General features: G+C 44.2%; 1 protein-coding gene across 10 annotated transcripts in view; it reads right to left on the bottom strand.

Moving 5' to 3' along the window:
• Positions 1-16051, bottom strand: part of TCF7L2 (transcription factor 7 like 2) — a 174156-nt gene extending 158105 nt beyond the window's left edge. For 4 of the 10 annotated variants that reach the window (XM_041461363.1, XM_041461371.1, XM_041461361.1 and 1 more), the window contains exons 1-3: positions 15212-16048; positions 14819-14885; positions 14510-14634 (exon numbers count right to left, since the gene is read on the bottom strand). In XM_041461363.1, the coding sequence (XP_041317297.1) occupies positions 14510-14634; positions 14819-14885; positions 15212-15400 (381 nt within the window). In that variant the 5' untranslated portion in view covers positions 15401-16048. Of the gene's footprint in view, positions 1-14509; positions 14635-14818; positions 14886-15211 lie in introns of all 10 variants that reach the window. The other 6 variants (XM_041461369.1, XM_041461367.1, XM_041461370.1 and 3 more) reach the window with 4 other exon arrangements.
• Positions 16052-16369: the final 318 nt, after the last annotated feature.

Below are 16369 nucleotides of genomic sequence, written 5' to 3' on the forward strand. Positions count from 1 at the left end.
AAGATGAAACTCTAAGAAACCAATCTCAAGTTACAACCACTTCTGATAGCAGGAACATGGATCTTGGCTTTCATTCTGCAAGAACCTCTCTTAGCTGTTACTGGAACTACCCCAAAGAAAGATAACCCTCTGTCAGGTAACCAGGAAGTTACACAAAACTGTAAATCTCTGCATCAACACCACAGACTACCAAGAGGAGAAGTCCTACAGGCTCTAGCACTTCATGCTCCTGGCTGTTTTGATGTTCCTGCCATCTCTGAAGGTGACTCTGTAGGCATGAGACAGCAAGTCACCTCTGGAAACTACACACACCTTCAGCTTCAGAGGAAAATCATCTTGGGAGCCAGACATCCCAACTGCCTTGACTGTGCTCCTACCAAACACAGCATACCCACGTGAACACAGACCTAACGCAACTTGCTGATGGTATCAGTACACTGCAGTTGGGGTTGGTGATTGCTGGCACCACAAACCACCACAGTGTCCCGGCACCTCAGCTCCACGCCAACATTCAGGCTGAGATGTGATCACTCTGAAGGCAATCAGTGTGCAAGATCATTACCAACCACCTCGTGCAGCTATACCTTGAAAAGTGACTCCATGGAAGTGGTATGAGGGTGAGGTAGGGAGGAAAGAGGAGTGTAGTGTTTATTTCCTTTTAACTTTCCATTTCATATGCATTCAGTGCTGTGTCAGAACATGTCCAGACATTTATTCCCCTCCCCATTTACTCTTCCTCCAAATCCCTGTCCTAAAAAAAAAAAATTTTTCTAGGATCAGAAAATTAAGCTGAATTAGTTTCTCTTTCTTATGCACACAGAGTAATAAAAAAGACTTTGCAATCCAAATTCTGCACTTGTGTACACCTGTGTTAACCCCATTGTCCTCAAATTATTCCCTTAACAATGGCTGTGGGTTTGTACAGGTGTAGAACAAGCCCTGTAATTAGAATTTAACAAACAATTCCAACAGCAGAGAAATAAAAAGAAAAAAAAAAAGTGAGACTTCAGCTCATTCCTTGTGGCATCAACTAACATATTCAAGTAGCAGGGAAAAAAAAACCCACAAAATCAAATTTCAAAGGTATTTAGGCATGTGCAGATGCTGGCAGGAAACTCAGGAGATTTCCAAATACTGCCCATTTTCTGCTTAGATCCACAAACCAGAGCAATAGCACAGAGTATAAATGAAGAAGTTGCTTCTCATTTGCACCATTTTTTCAGTATTCTCTTTAGCCTTCTTCCTGCTTCACCAAGTATTTTGCTTCCAAAATAAACTTTATAAGCTTCCTCATGGGATCACTCTTTAGGCCATGATCCTACAAGTCCAAAAGCACAGACCCAGCTGGGCTGAAGACAATTCCTCAGAGGGCTGCTATGGAGACAAGCCCAGAGCATGTGCAGGACCAGGGCTTTGCACCACCAGCTCCCAGGAAGGGAAGCACCTCCAAACTGCTTCTCCAGTCAGAAACAACACCAACAGCAGGCAGAGAAGCAAAACAGGGCCAGGAAGAAAAGCAGGACTGAAGAAATGTCACACAACAAGAAGAGGACATCAGCTGCTTTGTGTTGCCACCTCAACTAAACTTGACAGCTGCTCTTCCAGGCTGAGCTGGATTTTACACAACTGTAAAATCAAATAAAAGCTTTCTGTTGCTGTCATGAGCTCTGGCTTGCAAACACCACTTCAAATCAGCCTCCTCCATCCCTCTTTCTCCATGCACCAAGCCACAGCCAGGACACGGACTGTAGACCTGGTTAGGCTTTGTTGTGATGGATAACTTGGTCACAACAGTCTAATGGGAAATGTTAACCAGCTGGCAAACAAATGAGATTGATGACTTCATAGGGCCAGCAATTACACCTCAGAGATGCAGAATTACTACAGAGAACTTAACACTGAAGATATGCCCATTACTGACAAATTACCAAATCAAGAAATTAATTACCAGCTGAGAAAATAATGGAGAAGGGCTAAGACTGAGAAAGCCACGTTTGAGAGAGGTCCATCATTTGCAACAAGTACATTCTCAACAACAGTTGGTCCTGGTACAATTAGTACCACACTGGTACTCTTTCAGGATGGTAGACATTACAATTGGTCTGCAAACCATCAATGGTTGAGACAAAATAGCATCATCTAAAAATGGAGACACTGTTCAACCTGACTATGGCATTGTCCAACACACAAACCCCACTCTGTGCTCCAACAGAAGCAATTCAGCATTGCTTCCAGGAAAATTGATGTCTCCCAACTCCTCTTTGCTACTCCAAGACAACTTCCCCATGCTCAGAAAGCCCTGCCATATTCACACATCATGCTCACAGGCGAGGCAACTGCACTAGAGGAGCATGTGCTGCTGAACATTAATAGGCATTTTTGAAATGCAAGCTCCAAGACAAGTAATTTTTTTATAGTTTTTAATGTTAGGGTACAGCTGTGTGAAAAAAAGAAGTCTGCTTTTTGCTGAAACATAAGGAGATCCAGCCAAATTCTTCATCATCATCATTAAGTGGAAAGTAATTGAAGAGGGATGAAGGGAAAAAAAAAAAAATCAAACTACACAAGAACACATGATCTCTGAGATACAATTTTCACAGCCATGACTATTTAACAATGTATCCATAATCAGCAACAAGATCTTCCTTTACAATCTGGTCCATCCATACCTTAGGAATTCAGCACAGTTGCTGGCTGATCCCAGGTCTCCAGAAGAGAAGAGGAGACACACAGCACTCAGGGTGCCAACAAACACCTGACCAGCCATGCCAGAGACCTTCAAGGCAATGTGACACAGAGAAACACCAGACAGGCTGAAGACATCAGCCTAAATGGCTCCTCTCTCCCTCCCTCTGCATTCAGATGTAGAGGGGAATGAAGGGGAGGAACATAACACTGATTAAATGATTGAGTAAATTAGCCAAGGTTGCCAGAAGTAGAGATTCTACATTGTTTTGGGGAGAACAAATAAAAGGCAATCACAGAACCTAAGCAGCCTATTTAAATGAAATCGAAATTACACCCAGGATGATTACTTAAGAAACTCAAGGGTGTTGGTATTTTCTTTTCTTTAGAAGTAAAGGCATACAGGAAATTCAGCAGTCACATGTTCTTCCTTGGGCAAGAACACCCACACTGCTCACTCACTCATTCACTCCCATTTTTATCTGTGCAGTGGCTGACCAAGAGGAGCCCAGACTGAGTCCTCCAGACACTCCTGCATCGTGCACAAAAACAATCCTGATTTTAACAGTTTTATTTGGCTTGTTCACAAGACTCAGTCTCATGTAATCCACGGGCCTGATCCTTCTCTTAATAAGAGCAATGGCAAAACTCCAGCTGATTCAGTAGTTCTGGACAGACCTTGCAGCAGCAAGAGGATAAACTTTAAGGGCCCAAGCCTTATCCATTCACTTTTCTTGCTTCCACAAGTAATCCTTTTAAAAATAATGGGGCTGCTCCTAAGAGTCAAACAAGCAGGACTAAGAGCAGAAATCAACTGAGAAATAGTCGGGGCCCCCTCTCCACCCCAGTACAAGTGCATTTTCCCAAGCATCCTGTTACTCTGGTAAATCAAATGACAGCACCAAAAAAAAAAACCAACCAACCAAAAAAATTAAAATAAAAATAAAAGCAAAATGCCTAAAAATGCCATTGAAGGCAGGAAGAAGAAACCTACGTCCTTCTTTTTAAACAAGGACAATCAAATGATGAGTAGCTGAAAATGTGGCCACACACACACACTCCTTCATATACACATACATACACAGAGGCAGTTCATCAGAAGTGAATCGGAGAGAGAAAGATGAATTTGAACCCTTTATCCCCTGTCCTTTATAAAGGCTGCCACTCAGTAAACGGAGATTGCTCTAATTACTGTGACAATTCTGCACCCCGTTCAAACAACTTTTGTGCTCTGGACAGGTTTCTCTGCGAGTTTGAAATTCTTGGCCTGAGAACCACTCTTGTCTAAAAGAGGTTTCTCGTTGCAAACGCAGAATGCAACACTAACAAGTTGTCCCTCTTTTCAGCTCCTTTCATTCTCCTCTTTTCCAACTGCCTGATTCAGGGCTTAATGGAAACTTGTCAAGGCTTTTCTTCCCACAAACCCTGTAGAGCCCCAAGGCAATCTGTGCACAGAGCAACCACAGGAATCTCATATTGTCAATTAAAATTGAATAGACACCTGATAACCAAGTATGTGTTCAAGGATAATATACATCACATGCATATACACAGATGTACCTGTGTAGCCAGTCCAATGCCCACATTTGGGCACACCAGCAGCACAGCAACTCACTACTTCCCATTTACAACCACCCAGTGACACCCAGATTCTAGTTTTCACTTTTTCATTCCATATTTATTAAATTTAATTTCACTTTTATGAAATTAAAAATAAAGTACTTTCAAGTACTAGTCGAGCAACAGAATACAATGGAAAATAAACTAACTGCATACACCAAGAACTTGGCCTTTAATAACCCTGAGGATTGTAAAGATATTTAGCTGCTATCCAGATAAAATAACCTCTGTGATATTCTTTACACAGTGGTTTGTGACCAATGCAGCAGTTATGTTTGTGACGAGCTCCTGTAAGTACCTTTTTTTTATTTTAATTGACACAGACATGATTTAAGCTACATTTTCTGATGTAGTTTAAGAATTAATAAAAATCCCATGGGAGAATGTAACAGGGATTGAAGTAAACTGAGACATTTGGTTAATAATAATAAAAATCTCAAAGAACTTTCCAGACAGACAACTATAATCTGTAACTCCACTGAAAGGGAGAAAACCTTCCTGTAAATGTCCCATAGAAAACAAAGACAGAAACACTGACTGCCATCTTATTCTTCTGATGTGTTCATTCAAGGTCATCCCTTCCCCTGGATTCTTTAATATTGGCAAACATTTATAATAGAGCAGTTTCAACAGCTGTCTGTTCAGCCTGGGTGTAGATCAATGCATCCTCTATATGCCGACTTCCAGACCTTGCCTATGTCAGAGTAGTGGTCCCGCTTTTATAAATCTCTTAAATCTAATTAAACCAATGCAAACCTCTTATTGCCTATGCTCCCAAACCAGTTCACTCATTTAACCAAGTTAAAATTATTCAGGCTAGGGTTTAAAGCAGTTCCAAGAGAACCTTTATTAAATATTACTATCAGTTAAAAACAGGAATCAATGTAGCAGCTTTTCTTCAGAAGAGAAAAGCCTATAGTCTCAGACTTTTCCAGATCATTATTTAAGGAGTCACTGACTCCAGTGGGAGTTCGGATGTGCTCCAAGAGGTACGCCTCCACCTTTTCTTGCTCTATTTTTCCTTTTCTTAAAATAGGACAATTTGCTTCTATTGTATCAACATCCAAGAATCTCTCATATTCCCCAGAATGTCCTTTTGCAGTATTTTAAGATTGGCAATTTCTATTACTTTATTACTTCCCACATCCTCCTTTTGGACTGGTATTTTTTCCTTTTTTTTTTTTTTTTTCTTGGTGTCTCTGCTGCATCACCACCAGTAGTGAATTAAGCAGCAGAGAATGATTTTGTTGCATACAGCATCTTTCATGCCACAGATAGTTTGGAAAGACCTACAAAGCTGTGAGATACACACAAGTTGAGCACATTTATATATTCACACTTGGTAGCCATAGGCATGCAATTGTATTTCCCATGGAGCCTAGGGCACTAAAACCTGTTCTGCCAAGAGGGGAGAACAGTTAGGCAGGACTAATTGTGTCAGTAGGAAGAACAAAATGGCTAAGTCCAACAAGGGCTCCTCCTGAATTCAGCCTCACTCCCTAGCTGAATGCCTGCAGGAGTTTGTTACCCAAAACATCTGACCCCAAAAAGAAACTGCCCTCCCATCTTCTCCCTCCTTGCACTTCCTTCACCAAGCAGCAAAGGCATTCCAAACAACATAAATCCATTCTCCACTCAAAGCCTACTTGGCTCCTATAATTTCTATCATTTTCCTGTCATCATTTCTTCTTTGCTGAAGCCAGCAGCATATGAGTCAGAGAACAATCATTAACTTTTACAACTTCCATACAAATCCACCTACTCATATTAGAAAAGCAGAACTGACATGCAACACAGCTTCGGACCCAACCCTGATCCTGCCAGGATGCTCCACACTTCTGTGGGAAATACTGCAGAAGAAGGAGCTCATTCAAGAATGCACCATTGGAAATGTAACTTGACTTCCCCCACCCGCCCTCCTCCAGGAGCAAAAGACTAGGATGAAGGAGCAATACATCAATATCATATTTAGTTGAGCTTGGCATTCTCAATGCCTTCATCCACTTTTGAAGAACTTGGCCATTGGTTCAAGACACACGGGGCCTGATGCAAAGCCCTTCGTTATTAATAGAAGCCTTTTTTCCACTGACTTCAATGGATCTTGGACCAAGCCCAAGGAAGACAAGATTTCACAGCAGTAAGAGTGACACACATTCTCCGCATTGAAAAAAAAAAAAAAAAAGCAAAAGAAACAATACGAAGCATTTAAGATGTCAATCTATATAGCACAGTTTTGTTTGTGTTTTGCCTTTTTAAAATAGGCTCTAGGCTGTTGGATTAGTGCACCCAAAGTCTCTCTGAAGGTGGAAGGAATCACAGACAGATACAAAATGCTATGGTGAGGTACATAGCAATCCCAGTACCTCCCTCAACTAGGATATAGAGGCATCCTCTACCACAACATTTCTTCTAAGTTGCTGCAGCCACACTTGAAAGTGTCCCAGCACTATAAACTCCTCCAGTAACAGCTACAGTATTACCCATGATGAATTAATTTATATTAATATGGCTATCACGCGCATTTCCATATGAAACCCATTGTTCTGGAACATTAATAGAAACCTCACTAAGTGAAGTAACATGGTACCCCTACACTTAGTTTAAAGATATTTAAAATAAATACATTTAGAACAAAATTGCTAATATCTTTATTTTATCGTATTTGGCACAGCAAGCCGAAATCTAGTTATCTTCTCAGTACATATTTATAGCATCGCCCGTTCCCATTCATTCTGCATTTTCTTAGAGAATCTGCTGTACCCTACATCTGCAATTCATTGACTTTACAATTTACCACATGTTGAGATGGAGAGGTCTCAGCTCCATTTGAATCACTGCACAAATATGCAAGTGATTTATCGTTTTAAAACTAAAGACTGCAGAAGAACGACTCCACTTTTCCTGAACATTACTCCTTCTGGCAGACCATGAACAATTACAGCGCGTACTAATTAAGCTCTGTAAATGTGCTGTGCCCTGCTAATGCCTACCAGGCCTCAAATTTAGTTGCATGAAGCCAAACTTCAGCCAGCGACTTAACTCATTCAGCACTGCCCAGTTGCCTGAGCGTGACCCCACAAAGAATAAGGGTCGAGGGTTTAGCCAACCTAAAACAAAGGCGTGAGACTGAACAGATTTTTGCCGGAAAGAATCACAGGGGGGAGATGCTGGAGGGGGTGGGAAGCATCTTGGGAATGAGAGGAACATCCTTGTTGATAACCTGTTAAAAAGGTACAATACCACACCAGCTATGCAGCGCAGTGCTGGGGATTCGGATCTGTCCCTGGGGGCTAATAAGTCACAGCGCTCCATTGATTAGGGAAATGCATAAAACCTTCAACAAAACTGTACAGCTATTTGTGGAAGAGCTGAATTGACAGCCCTCTTTTTTTTTTTTTTTTTTTTTTTTTTTTAAGTCAGGCTTTACATGGCTCTAGAAGAAAAACATATGGCTAAAGGAGTGCAGCTTTCCACCACACACATAAGCCTGCCTTTTTGTTAAATTAGTCTCCAAGCACAACAGTAACCTAGGGGGAACCTGAAATCAACTGCTGGAGAAATTAAAGCTAAAAGTAATACCTAGGCATATTTGAGTAATCACATTATCTTGTTAAAACACACACACCCCCCAGCACAGACAGGACAGCAGCACTTCAAATCTGACCGTCTGCGTAACCGGGAGTGAGCCGAGAACAAGGAGCTCTGCTGAGCCAAGCACTGTTTCTTCTCGGGCCCCAGACTCTCCTGACACTTAAGAGTCAATCCCCAGATCCCAAGCTTCCCCTCCAACCATCCATTCAAATACTGGCGTTTCCCCCCACCTCCCCCCCCAAGTTTCTACAATTTCTCCTCACGCTCCAACATCCCTCCTTTGTCCTCCAATTACTCTCCAGTGGCCCCTCTGCTCTCGCAGTGCCTCCCCCAGTTAACCCCTCCCAAAACACCACCCCGTGCACGTCCCCCTGCTCCCCTCCACGCTGACCTACATGTCCATCCCACATTGTCCCTTCCAGCCGGACACAGGGCTTCTCCCCTAAAAACTGCCTCTAACCTCAACATCTTCATTCATTCAGCGCATGTTTTCCCTTAACGTGGGCTTTTGCTGCTTTCTAAGAGGCCCTGTTTTGTACACACAAACCAGTCTAATATCTGTATTTCCAAGCATCCTCCTTCTGCATAAAACCCGAGGCAGGTTTTCTTTCGTCCCCAGCTCAGCGGTGTGTGAGAAAATTAAAGGACATTTCCAGGTGTCATCTGTCTTTAAATGTTTGCTTGTGCCGGTATCTAGGAAATACTGCACAATACTGCTGAGACCTCTGTAAAGGACACGAGCCGTGCTAAACTTCTCCCCTCCTTCAGCCTGGCTGCATCACCCACTGCCCAGCCTCTACAGCACCACAAGCGTTAATTATAAACTTCGGAGCCTACGTAACGAAAAAAAAGCACAAACATAAACCGGCGGTTGGGAGGAGCAGCAGAAATATTCTTCACTTTTAGGTGGGGAGAGAAAGGATTTCCATATCTCCCCCACACACCCCCAGCACCACACTTCATCTCTCATTGCTTATAATTAGTGAAAGAAATTTGACCCACTGCCAGTGTCTGTGGACCTTGGATATTATAAGGCCAGCGTGGCGTCAAATATCTTAACATTCATAAGTGTTATAGGCTGTAAATAAACCCCGTGGATTTATGACCCTGCCGTGCTTGCCAGCAAACGACTGTGGCACATTTCTTTCAGCAGACCTGTCGAGGTGCAAGTTTGCCTTTGGTTGTAAAATTAACCATTTCCTTCACAAATGTGCCCAATTAAAAGTCAAAGTTTTAAGGCTTGCTTACATATTTGCCAGGATATGGGACTAAGGAGACACCCAGGGAACACAGCTTTAAACATCACCCCAAACCTTACAACTCCCTCCAAAGCAAAACTTCTCACAACAGCCCCAATGTGCAAGGCAAGTGTCTGATTTCACCAAAAAGCCCTAAAAAACCCCAAGCTGACAACCTGACCGCTGTTACATTTCTAGGTGCCTATCTCCAGCCCTCATTTTTGGCTGCTCCGAGGCTGGGGGGAGCAGGCGTCTCCCCCCAGGCTGTGCCTGGAGAAGGATCTCCTCCCTTCCCCCAGGATAATGTCATCTGCTTCCTGTGTAGGAGAGCATTTGCTAAATCCAGGTTGTCTCATGCTTAACTGCCAATAATCCAACTTCCACATAACTCCCAGACAGCTGGGAAAAGGTCCTTAGAGTTTTTAGTCATGGTACAGAAACACACGTCCACACAAAAAATCTGCAGCTGTCCTTTTTCTCTACACCACATTTTTTATCTGATTTTGGGGCCCACTCACGAAAGTCCTGACAAATTTAAAACATTTTTACCTACATTCTGGTTTACAAGCGCCAGTGAAAGCTGCAACATATTCCTTCCCCCCCTCCATCTTCAACTGACAAATCAGCACATACTTACTTGAACAAAAAATGAAGGGGAAGAAGGGAAAAAATAAACCACACCACCCTATTCAACATCCTCAGTCGCTGTATGAATGCATTCAAAAAACCTGGAAAGGCATCTACTGTATTTTTTTTCACTACAGATCAGCCACTGGTGCACCTATTAAAATTGTTCGATTTCCAAAGCAAATATTATTTTTAATGAAGTGCAGTCCTGCAATTATCCTGTACACTCAAGTAACAGTACTGCATTATATTGTTTTGCAACGTCCCAGAAACATGAAACTTTTCTCTAACTAATTTTCATAGCCCCCTGAAGAGAAACTGATGGAGTAAGCAGTGCAGCACTTGCTCCAGAATAAAATCTTATCAAGGGAAAAAAAAAAAAAAAAAAAAAAAAAAAAAGGAAAAAGAAGAAAGAAAAATAAAAAAAGAAAAAAAGCAAAAAAAGCATAGCATTAAAAATAAATCAGCTTCTTTACTGCAAGTAAGTTAACAAACAGTCTGTTTGCCTAAGTATACCAGCTATGCTAATGCTATAGCAGAGTGATTCAGCAATCTACCTAATTAAGCACGAGAAAAGTTTCTTTTATGGAGGCTCCATTTGATTTACACCACAGGATCATCAGTTCTTATTTAACAGCTTGTTTTTACACAAGTCCAGAAACTTTATTAAAAGCATGTCCATTCATTTTTTTTTTTTTAAACAAAGCAAATAATTCACTCTCCACTGAATAGCTCTGTATCATAAAGTACCAAAGTGCTGACATATTAAGTTGTATCTACATTATTAAACTAGTTGGTGGACATTAATACTATAATCCATACTGCAGACATTAAACCTCAACCATAAAGATTAGTAAAGAATTAATACTGTCACATCGAGACTGAAACCTTAACACTCCAGCCATAAATATTTCTGAAGGAGATGAAAAACAATTAGCATAAACACCAAAGAAGGGCAAGAACACCTGTTCTTTTTCAGGGCGATAAGCATTTTATTGTTCTCTATTTAAAATGTAATGACCTGTGTAATTACAGTAATATTACATTGTATTGCAAGGGCTTGGAATGTCACACTTTGAAAAGTGTTGTCAAAACAATTGGAGGGAGGGGAAAAAAAAAAGGACCACCATTAACCCTTCACACCCCAAGGACTAAAGCTTTTGTATTGCGAAGGATTACATTGTTTGATTCAGTAGATAAAGAAAAACGCCAATTTCTCAAGGCAATTAACAAAAAATGTTTCCTCCTAAACATAAAAATCAAGGCGATGGGGCTGCTCTTCCCCACAGCTATTCCCAGCTCCCAAACTTCGGGGCCAAACACAAGCTTATCCCTACAGTCCTACTCAGCCAGCAACAACTTAGGGGAAAGGAAGATGCAACAACACTAGTAAAAATAAGAGCATCCGCCAGCAGGGCTTTCTCACATTACACTGCATCTATTTGCTTACCAAAAGCATTAACCAAGCTCCAAATTTAAGCTAAAAATCAAGTACACCACTTCTGTGTTTTCCAACTCTGAAAGGAAACCAGTCTCCTTTATTATCCATAACATGCAGCCACCCCAGTCCCTCCACAAGTGCAGGGATGGAATGGTGCTCCCAGATGCATCACTTCATCACTATTTGACTAGATCTCTACTTAACAACATCTATTCTCATAAGCACACTACAGTATTCTATCACTAGCAAGATTAGCATGCAAAAAAAATCTTTGATTTGTAAAAATAAAATTATTCCTATCAACCTTGATAAAGAGTTTGCAGTATTTAAAGCATTATCCTTGAGAAAAGATTACTCCTCATAAGCAGATTTTATGATGCTTCATAATTCTTCACATTCCTGAAGCAGTAAAGGAGAAATTGCTGCCCACAAGTTTGCTCTTGAACAGACAATTACAGGTACATTTAAAAAACACAATAATCCCACTCCACCCCCAAATAAAGCAACAAAAAAAAAAAAAAATCCAGGAAAAAAAAAAAAAACACAACAAAAAAACCACACCCACAGACTTTTAAGATTGTACAACAGCAAAAGGAAAAGAAAAACAATTTTGCTACGTATCTGCATCACCTCTTTACCTTGCATGCTCTGACAATCAACAAATATGGCTCCAGGAAAAACTACATAAATAAAAATAAAATTCGTAATTATGCAGAACCATCTATACCTTTCCAACGCGTATTTAAAAATAAAATAAAATCAAACAGGAAAGAGAAAGATCTAGTTCATCTGGAATTGAAAGCTGGTACAGCAGAGAACTAGAATCCACCTAAAAATAGTGTGTGACAGACAACAGCTATCCCGCTGAATCTTTATAATATTCCGTTCTCAGGCCTAAATAAACAACTTTAATTTTTCCTGGCTATAATTAAGTGGCAGGCAAACAAACAAGCATACGGAATGTGAAAGAATAAGGTTAAGAAGATAGGAGAAGGTTGCTGGAGCCTGGATGTGGAAATAAGAAAATTGCCTATTGAGTGTGGAAATATCCTTTCAGAATTCATCTGATAACACAAGCAGGCCACCTGCTATACCAACAATAAACCAACCTGTAAGCTTTTGTACAGCACCTTTAATTCACAGGAACCCAACATTCCTATGGAGGCCTTTTTTAAGGGTGGGGGAGCAAGGGGAGGAATGCTCCAGGACAGCTAACTGCTGAAGGATCCTACCCCACATGCTAAGGGAAAAGGGATCTGTAATAAAGGTAATGAGGAAAAAAGAGCTGGAGCTGTTGCAAGAAAAATGCTTTAAGAAAAAGGCAGCAGAGGTGTGCTTCCGATTAGCCTGCACTTGGAACAGTGGAATGCATTGAAGGTAAAAAACGAGGAAAAAAAAAAAAAGGAACACAAAGCTTCACAATTTGTAACAAAGTGATACGGAACAAAGATTGTTTTGCCATCTGGATTCTGGTACTTATGGAATTTGGAATTTATCACCATCATCCATATACATGTGGGCGACCATATTCAAAAGAAAAAATTTAATGCATTCAGCCCCTGAATTCCCCTCCCCATCATTACAATTGCAAACTGCAGTCACCCCTCTGCTACTGTCCCAGAAATCACCTCCTCACAAAAAGAACCTCACAAGCTTCCAAAATAAAACTCTGCCACAGCCCTAAACATATGCAAAGTCAGAAAACCTTCCTCACAACCTCCCTGTCACTCTACATTTACTAATCTGTGTCTACTGACGTTTTACTAAGTGAAAACAAGACTGACCCGATGTTTAATATTTTAATGCTTTAAAACACTTGTAGATCTGATATACTGAAGTTGTCCAAGCCCTCAGTCATTAGTACGGCTTCAACATCTACCCAACAGTAGATCTATTATTGTAAATCGCTATCTCGTGTTACCACAAGGAAAAAAAAAGTGTATAAACACACATGGTGATGGTGGGAACGCTTCAGACTCAGAAACACCCCGAAGAAACAAAACAGCAACGCTAAAGCCATCAGTAGGAATCAGTGGTGTTTCGAAGTCCCAGTGGATTTACCCATTCAAAATGAAAAAATTTTTCAACTCTTTAAAAAAGGAAAGGAAAGGTGACACTTGAGAAATCTGATGTCAGAGTAGAGCACACCGTGGGTGACACTACGAGCGGGGAAAACAGCTGGGACTACAAACCCACCAGCAGACCCCAAAGTTTCCTGGGATCTGGACTAAACCTCGCTGTAGCTGCAGGAACACGCAGACCTGCACCCCCTGCTAGTGAACCCCAAGTTGGGGGTGGAAAAAAAAAAAGGAAAAAAAAAACCCAACAACAAAAAACCGGACGCTTTCAGCAAATTGTTTTCCTGCCAGCATACTTCCAAGAGGAATTTTGCTCGACTTGTCTGATTATTTTTTGCGCTGCTGTTGTTGTAGCCAGAGCCAAGCGAGGCGAGTTGTTTCCGGACTCAGCCCTGTGCCCCGAGCGCGGCTCCCCCCGCTCCGCACCGGGACGGAGCCGCTCCCCGGGCACGGCCCCGGCCCCGCCGGGCAGGGCAGCGGCGCTCGGCCCCCGCACGCCGCGGGGCGCGGATCGGGGCGGCCGGACCGGGCTGAGCCCGGGCACAACTCGCGGCACCCACGGCCCGAAGGGGCACAATGAAATCGCCGCTCCCGCAGGCCGGGGAGGGCGAGGGCAGGAGAGGGTTAAGGGGGAGGAAAGGGGAGGGGGAGCCGGCCCAGCCGCCACGGAGGAGGGCAGAAGGCGACGGATCACCATGGAAAACGAGGAGTTTGGAGGAGCGGATCGCAGGCTCGGCAGGGAAAAAATAACTCCCCTCCCCAAGGAAGGGGAGAGGAGATGGGAGAGAAGGGAAAGGGGGGGGGGAACCAAACCCAAACTTCTTGGGGTTTTGATAATTTGTTTCCAGTTTTGTTTTGAGACTGAAATAGACGTTGTTTGGAATTTGTTTGCTTCTTTCCTTCCCCACCCCCCCCGCAGCGGAGGTTACAAGGGCTCAAAAAAAAAACCTGCCCGCAAAACTGAAAGTAAAAAAAAATAACAACAAACAAGAAAAAGACAAGAAATAAAAGAGGGAGGAAGGAAAAAAAAAAAAAAAAAAAGAATATGGCGTAGTGTAAACAATCCCCTCCCGGCGCGGCCCGCGGAGTTTGGAAAGTTTGCGGCGCGGGGGAGGGGGCGGCGGCAGGGCCGGGGCGAGCGGGGCACCGGGAGCGCGGCGGCGGCGGGAGCCGGGCAAGGAGCGGGGGGGCAGAGGAAAGAGAGGGGGAGAAAAAATAAAAGCACTTACCGTTCTCGCCGTCGGAGAGAGCGATCCATTGGGCAGATACGGGCTGCTGAGGTCGGGGATCATTATAAAGGGATAACCCGGGTATGGTGGGCCCTTAAACAACCCTCCATCTTGCCTCTTCGCAGCTAACATGGCGGGGAGACACGAGCGGGAGCGGGGAAGGAAGGGGGCAACAGGGGGAAGAGAAGGGAGGAGAAGGGGGGAAGGAAAAGTTTTTTTAGCAAGTGTCCCCAAAAGAGGAGCCGGGCGCCCGGCGGAGGGGCGGCGGTGCGGGGCGGGCGGCGGTGCCGGCCGGGCCCGCGTACTCACCTTCCTCTAAACTTTCCCGGGATTTATCTCTGAAAGTTTCGGACCGAGGCGGGGGCCGCCGCTCCGCCTGGGAGCGAGCCGGGGGTCGGCGTGGGGCAGTTGGGGAAGGGGGTGATTGGGGTGGGGAGGATGTTTTTTGGGGGGTGGGGGGGAGAAGGGAGAAGAGGAGGAATGAAAGGCGAAAAAGAAGGGAGAGGTGCGGGGAGAAGGTGGAAGGGGAGACAAACAGAACAAAACAGAAGGCATCGTTACAAGTTGGTGCCGCGGAGAAAGTTGGGCGCCGGCGGGAGCGGGACCCGGCGCGGCGCCCCCGGCCCCGGCCCCGGGCACAGCGCGGCCCCCGCCCGCCCGCCCGCCGCCCCGAAACGGCCCCGCGGGGGGCTTCCCCCGTACCTCCGAGTCTGAGGAGCTGTTTTGATTCGTTTCTGATTCATTGACGAGAGACGACTTGACATCAGCTAAATCCCTCTCCGCCGAGGAGTTCTCGGAGATCTTCTCCTCCTGCTCCCCTTCGTCTTTGAAAGAGATCAGTTCATCGTTGGCGCCCAGGTCGTCCCCTCCACCGCCGTTCAGCTGCGGCATTTTCCTCCTGCTTCACCCCACCAGCAGCAATTTTGCAAAACGGGGAAGGGGAAAAACAAAAGAAAAAAAAAAAAGGAGGGGAATGGGGGGGAAAAAGGAAAAAGAAGAGGGGGGGGGAAAGTTTGCACCAAAAAAATTAGAGTCCAAGGTGAAAGTTTCTTTTTTTTCCCCTTCTCTTTCCTCCTGGGGAGGGGAAAAGAGGGAGGAGGAGGGGAGGGAAATGTCTCTTCTTTGCTCCTTTGCACCAGTGACTTTAGGCTTCTTCCTTTCCTTCTTCGGGATTTTCTCTTTCTTTCTTCCCGGGAGCTGCTCGGCGTGCACTGCGCGCACACGCACACCCGCGCACGCACTCGCGGAAAAATTAATAATAATAAAAAATATATAAACCGTGGGGAGGGGGGAGCAGCGGGGGGGAGGGGGGTTAAAAAAAAAATAATGCAACAAACCAAGCCCAGAAGTCAGCTGTGACGGGGGGGCAGTCGCCGCGGATATGGGGAGCCTGTGCCGCTCGGGTTTGAGTGAGTTGAAGTTGGACTGAGAGCTTTTCAGTTCAAAGGCGGCGCTGATTGACAGATAGAAAAAGGGGGATCGAAATCCGGAGGAACGGAGAAGTCTGGGATCCGGGATTATTGACAGGGAGCGAGAAACACACCAGGCACTTAATGAGATGCAGGAGAGGGCGGGGGCTCCCCGGTGACGTCTGCATAAATAAACAGGTCTGGGGCGCGGGAGGGGGAGGAGGAGGGTGGGGGAAGTAGGAAACTAACAATGATCCTTTTTGGCATGGGAGCGGGAGCGCGAGGGGAGGGCAGCGGGGGCGGGGGCGCCGCTGGGGGGGCCGGCACGCAAAGGGAGTGGGGAGAGGTTGGCAAAAAAAAAAAAAAAAAAAAATTCAAAAATTGTGCGCCGTAGCTCAGAGCTGCGGGACGGGGGGAGCGAGGGGAAAAACACTAGAACGGGTGTCCCTGA

The sequence above is a fragment of the Pyrgilauda ruficollis genome, unplaced genomic scaffold (assembly GCF_017590135.1).
Source record: "Pyrgilauda ruficollis isolate IOZ18807 unplaced genomic scaffold, ASM1759013v1 scaffold15, whole genome shotgun sequence".
NCBI lineage: Eukaryota > Metazoa > Chordata > Aves > Passeriformes > Passeridae > Pyrgilauda > Pyrgilauda ruficollis.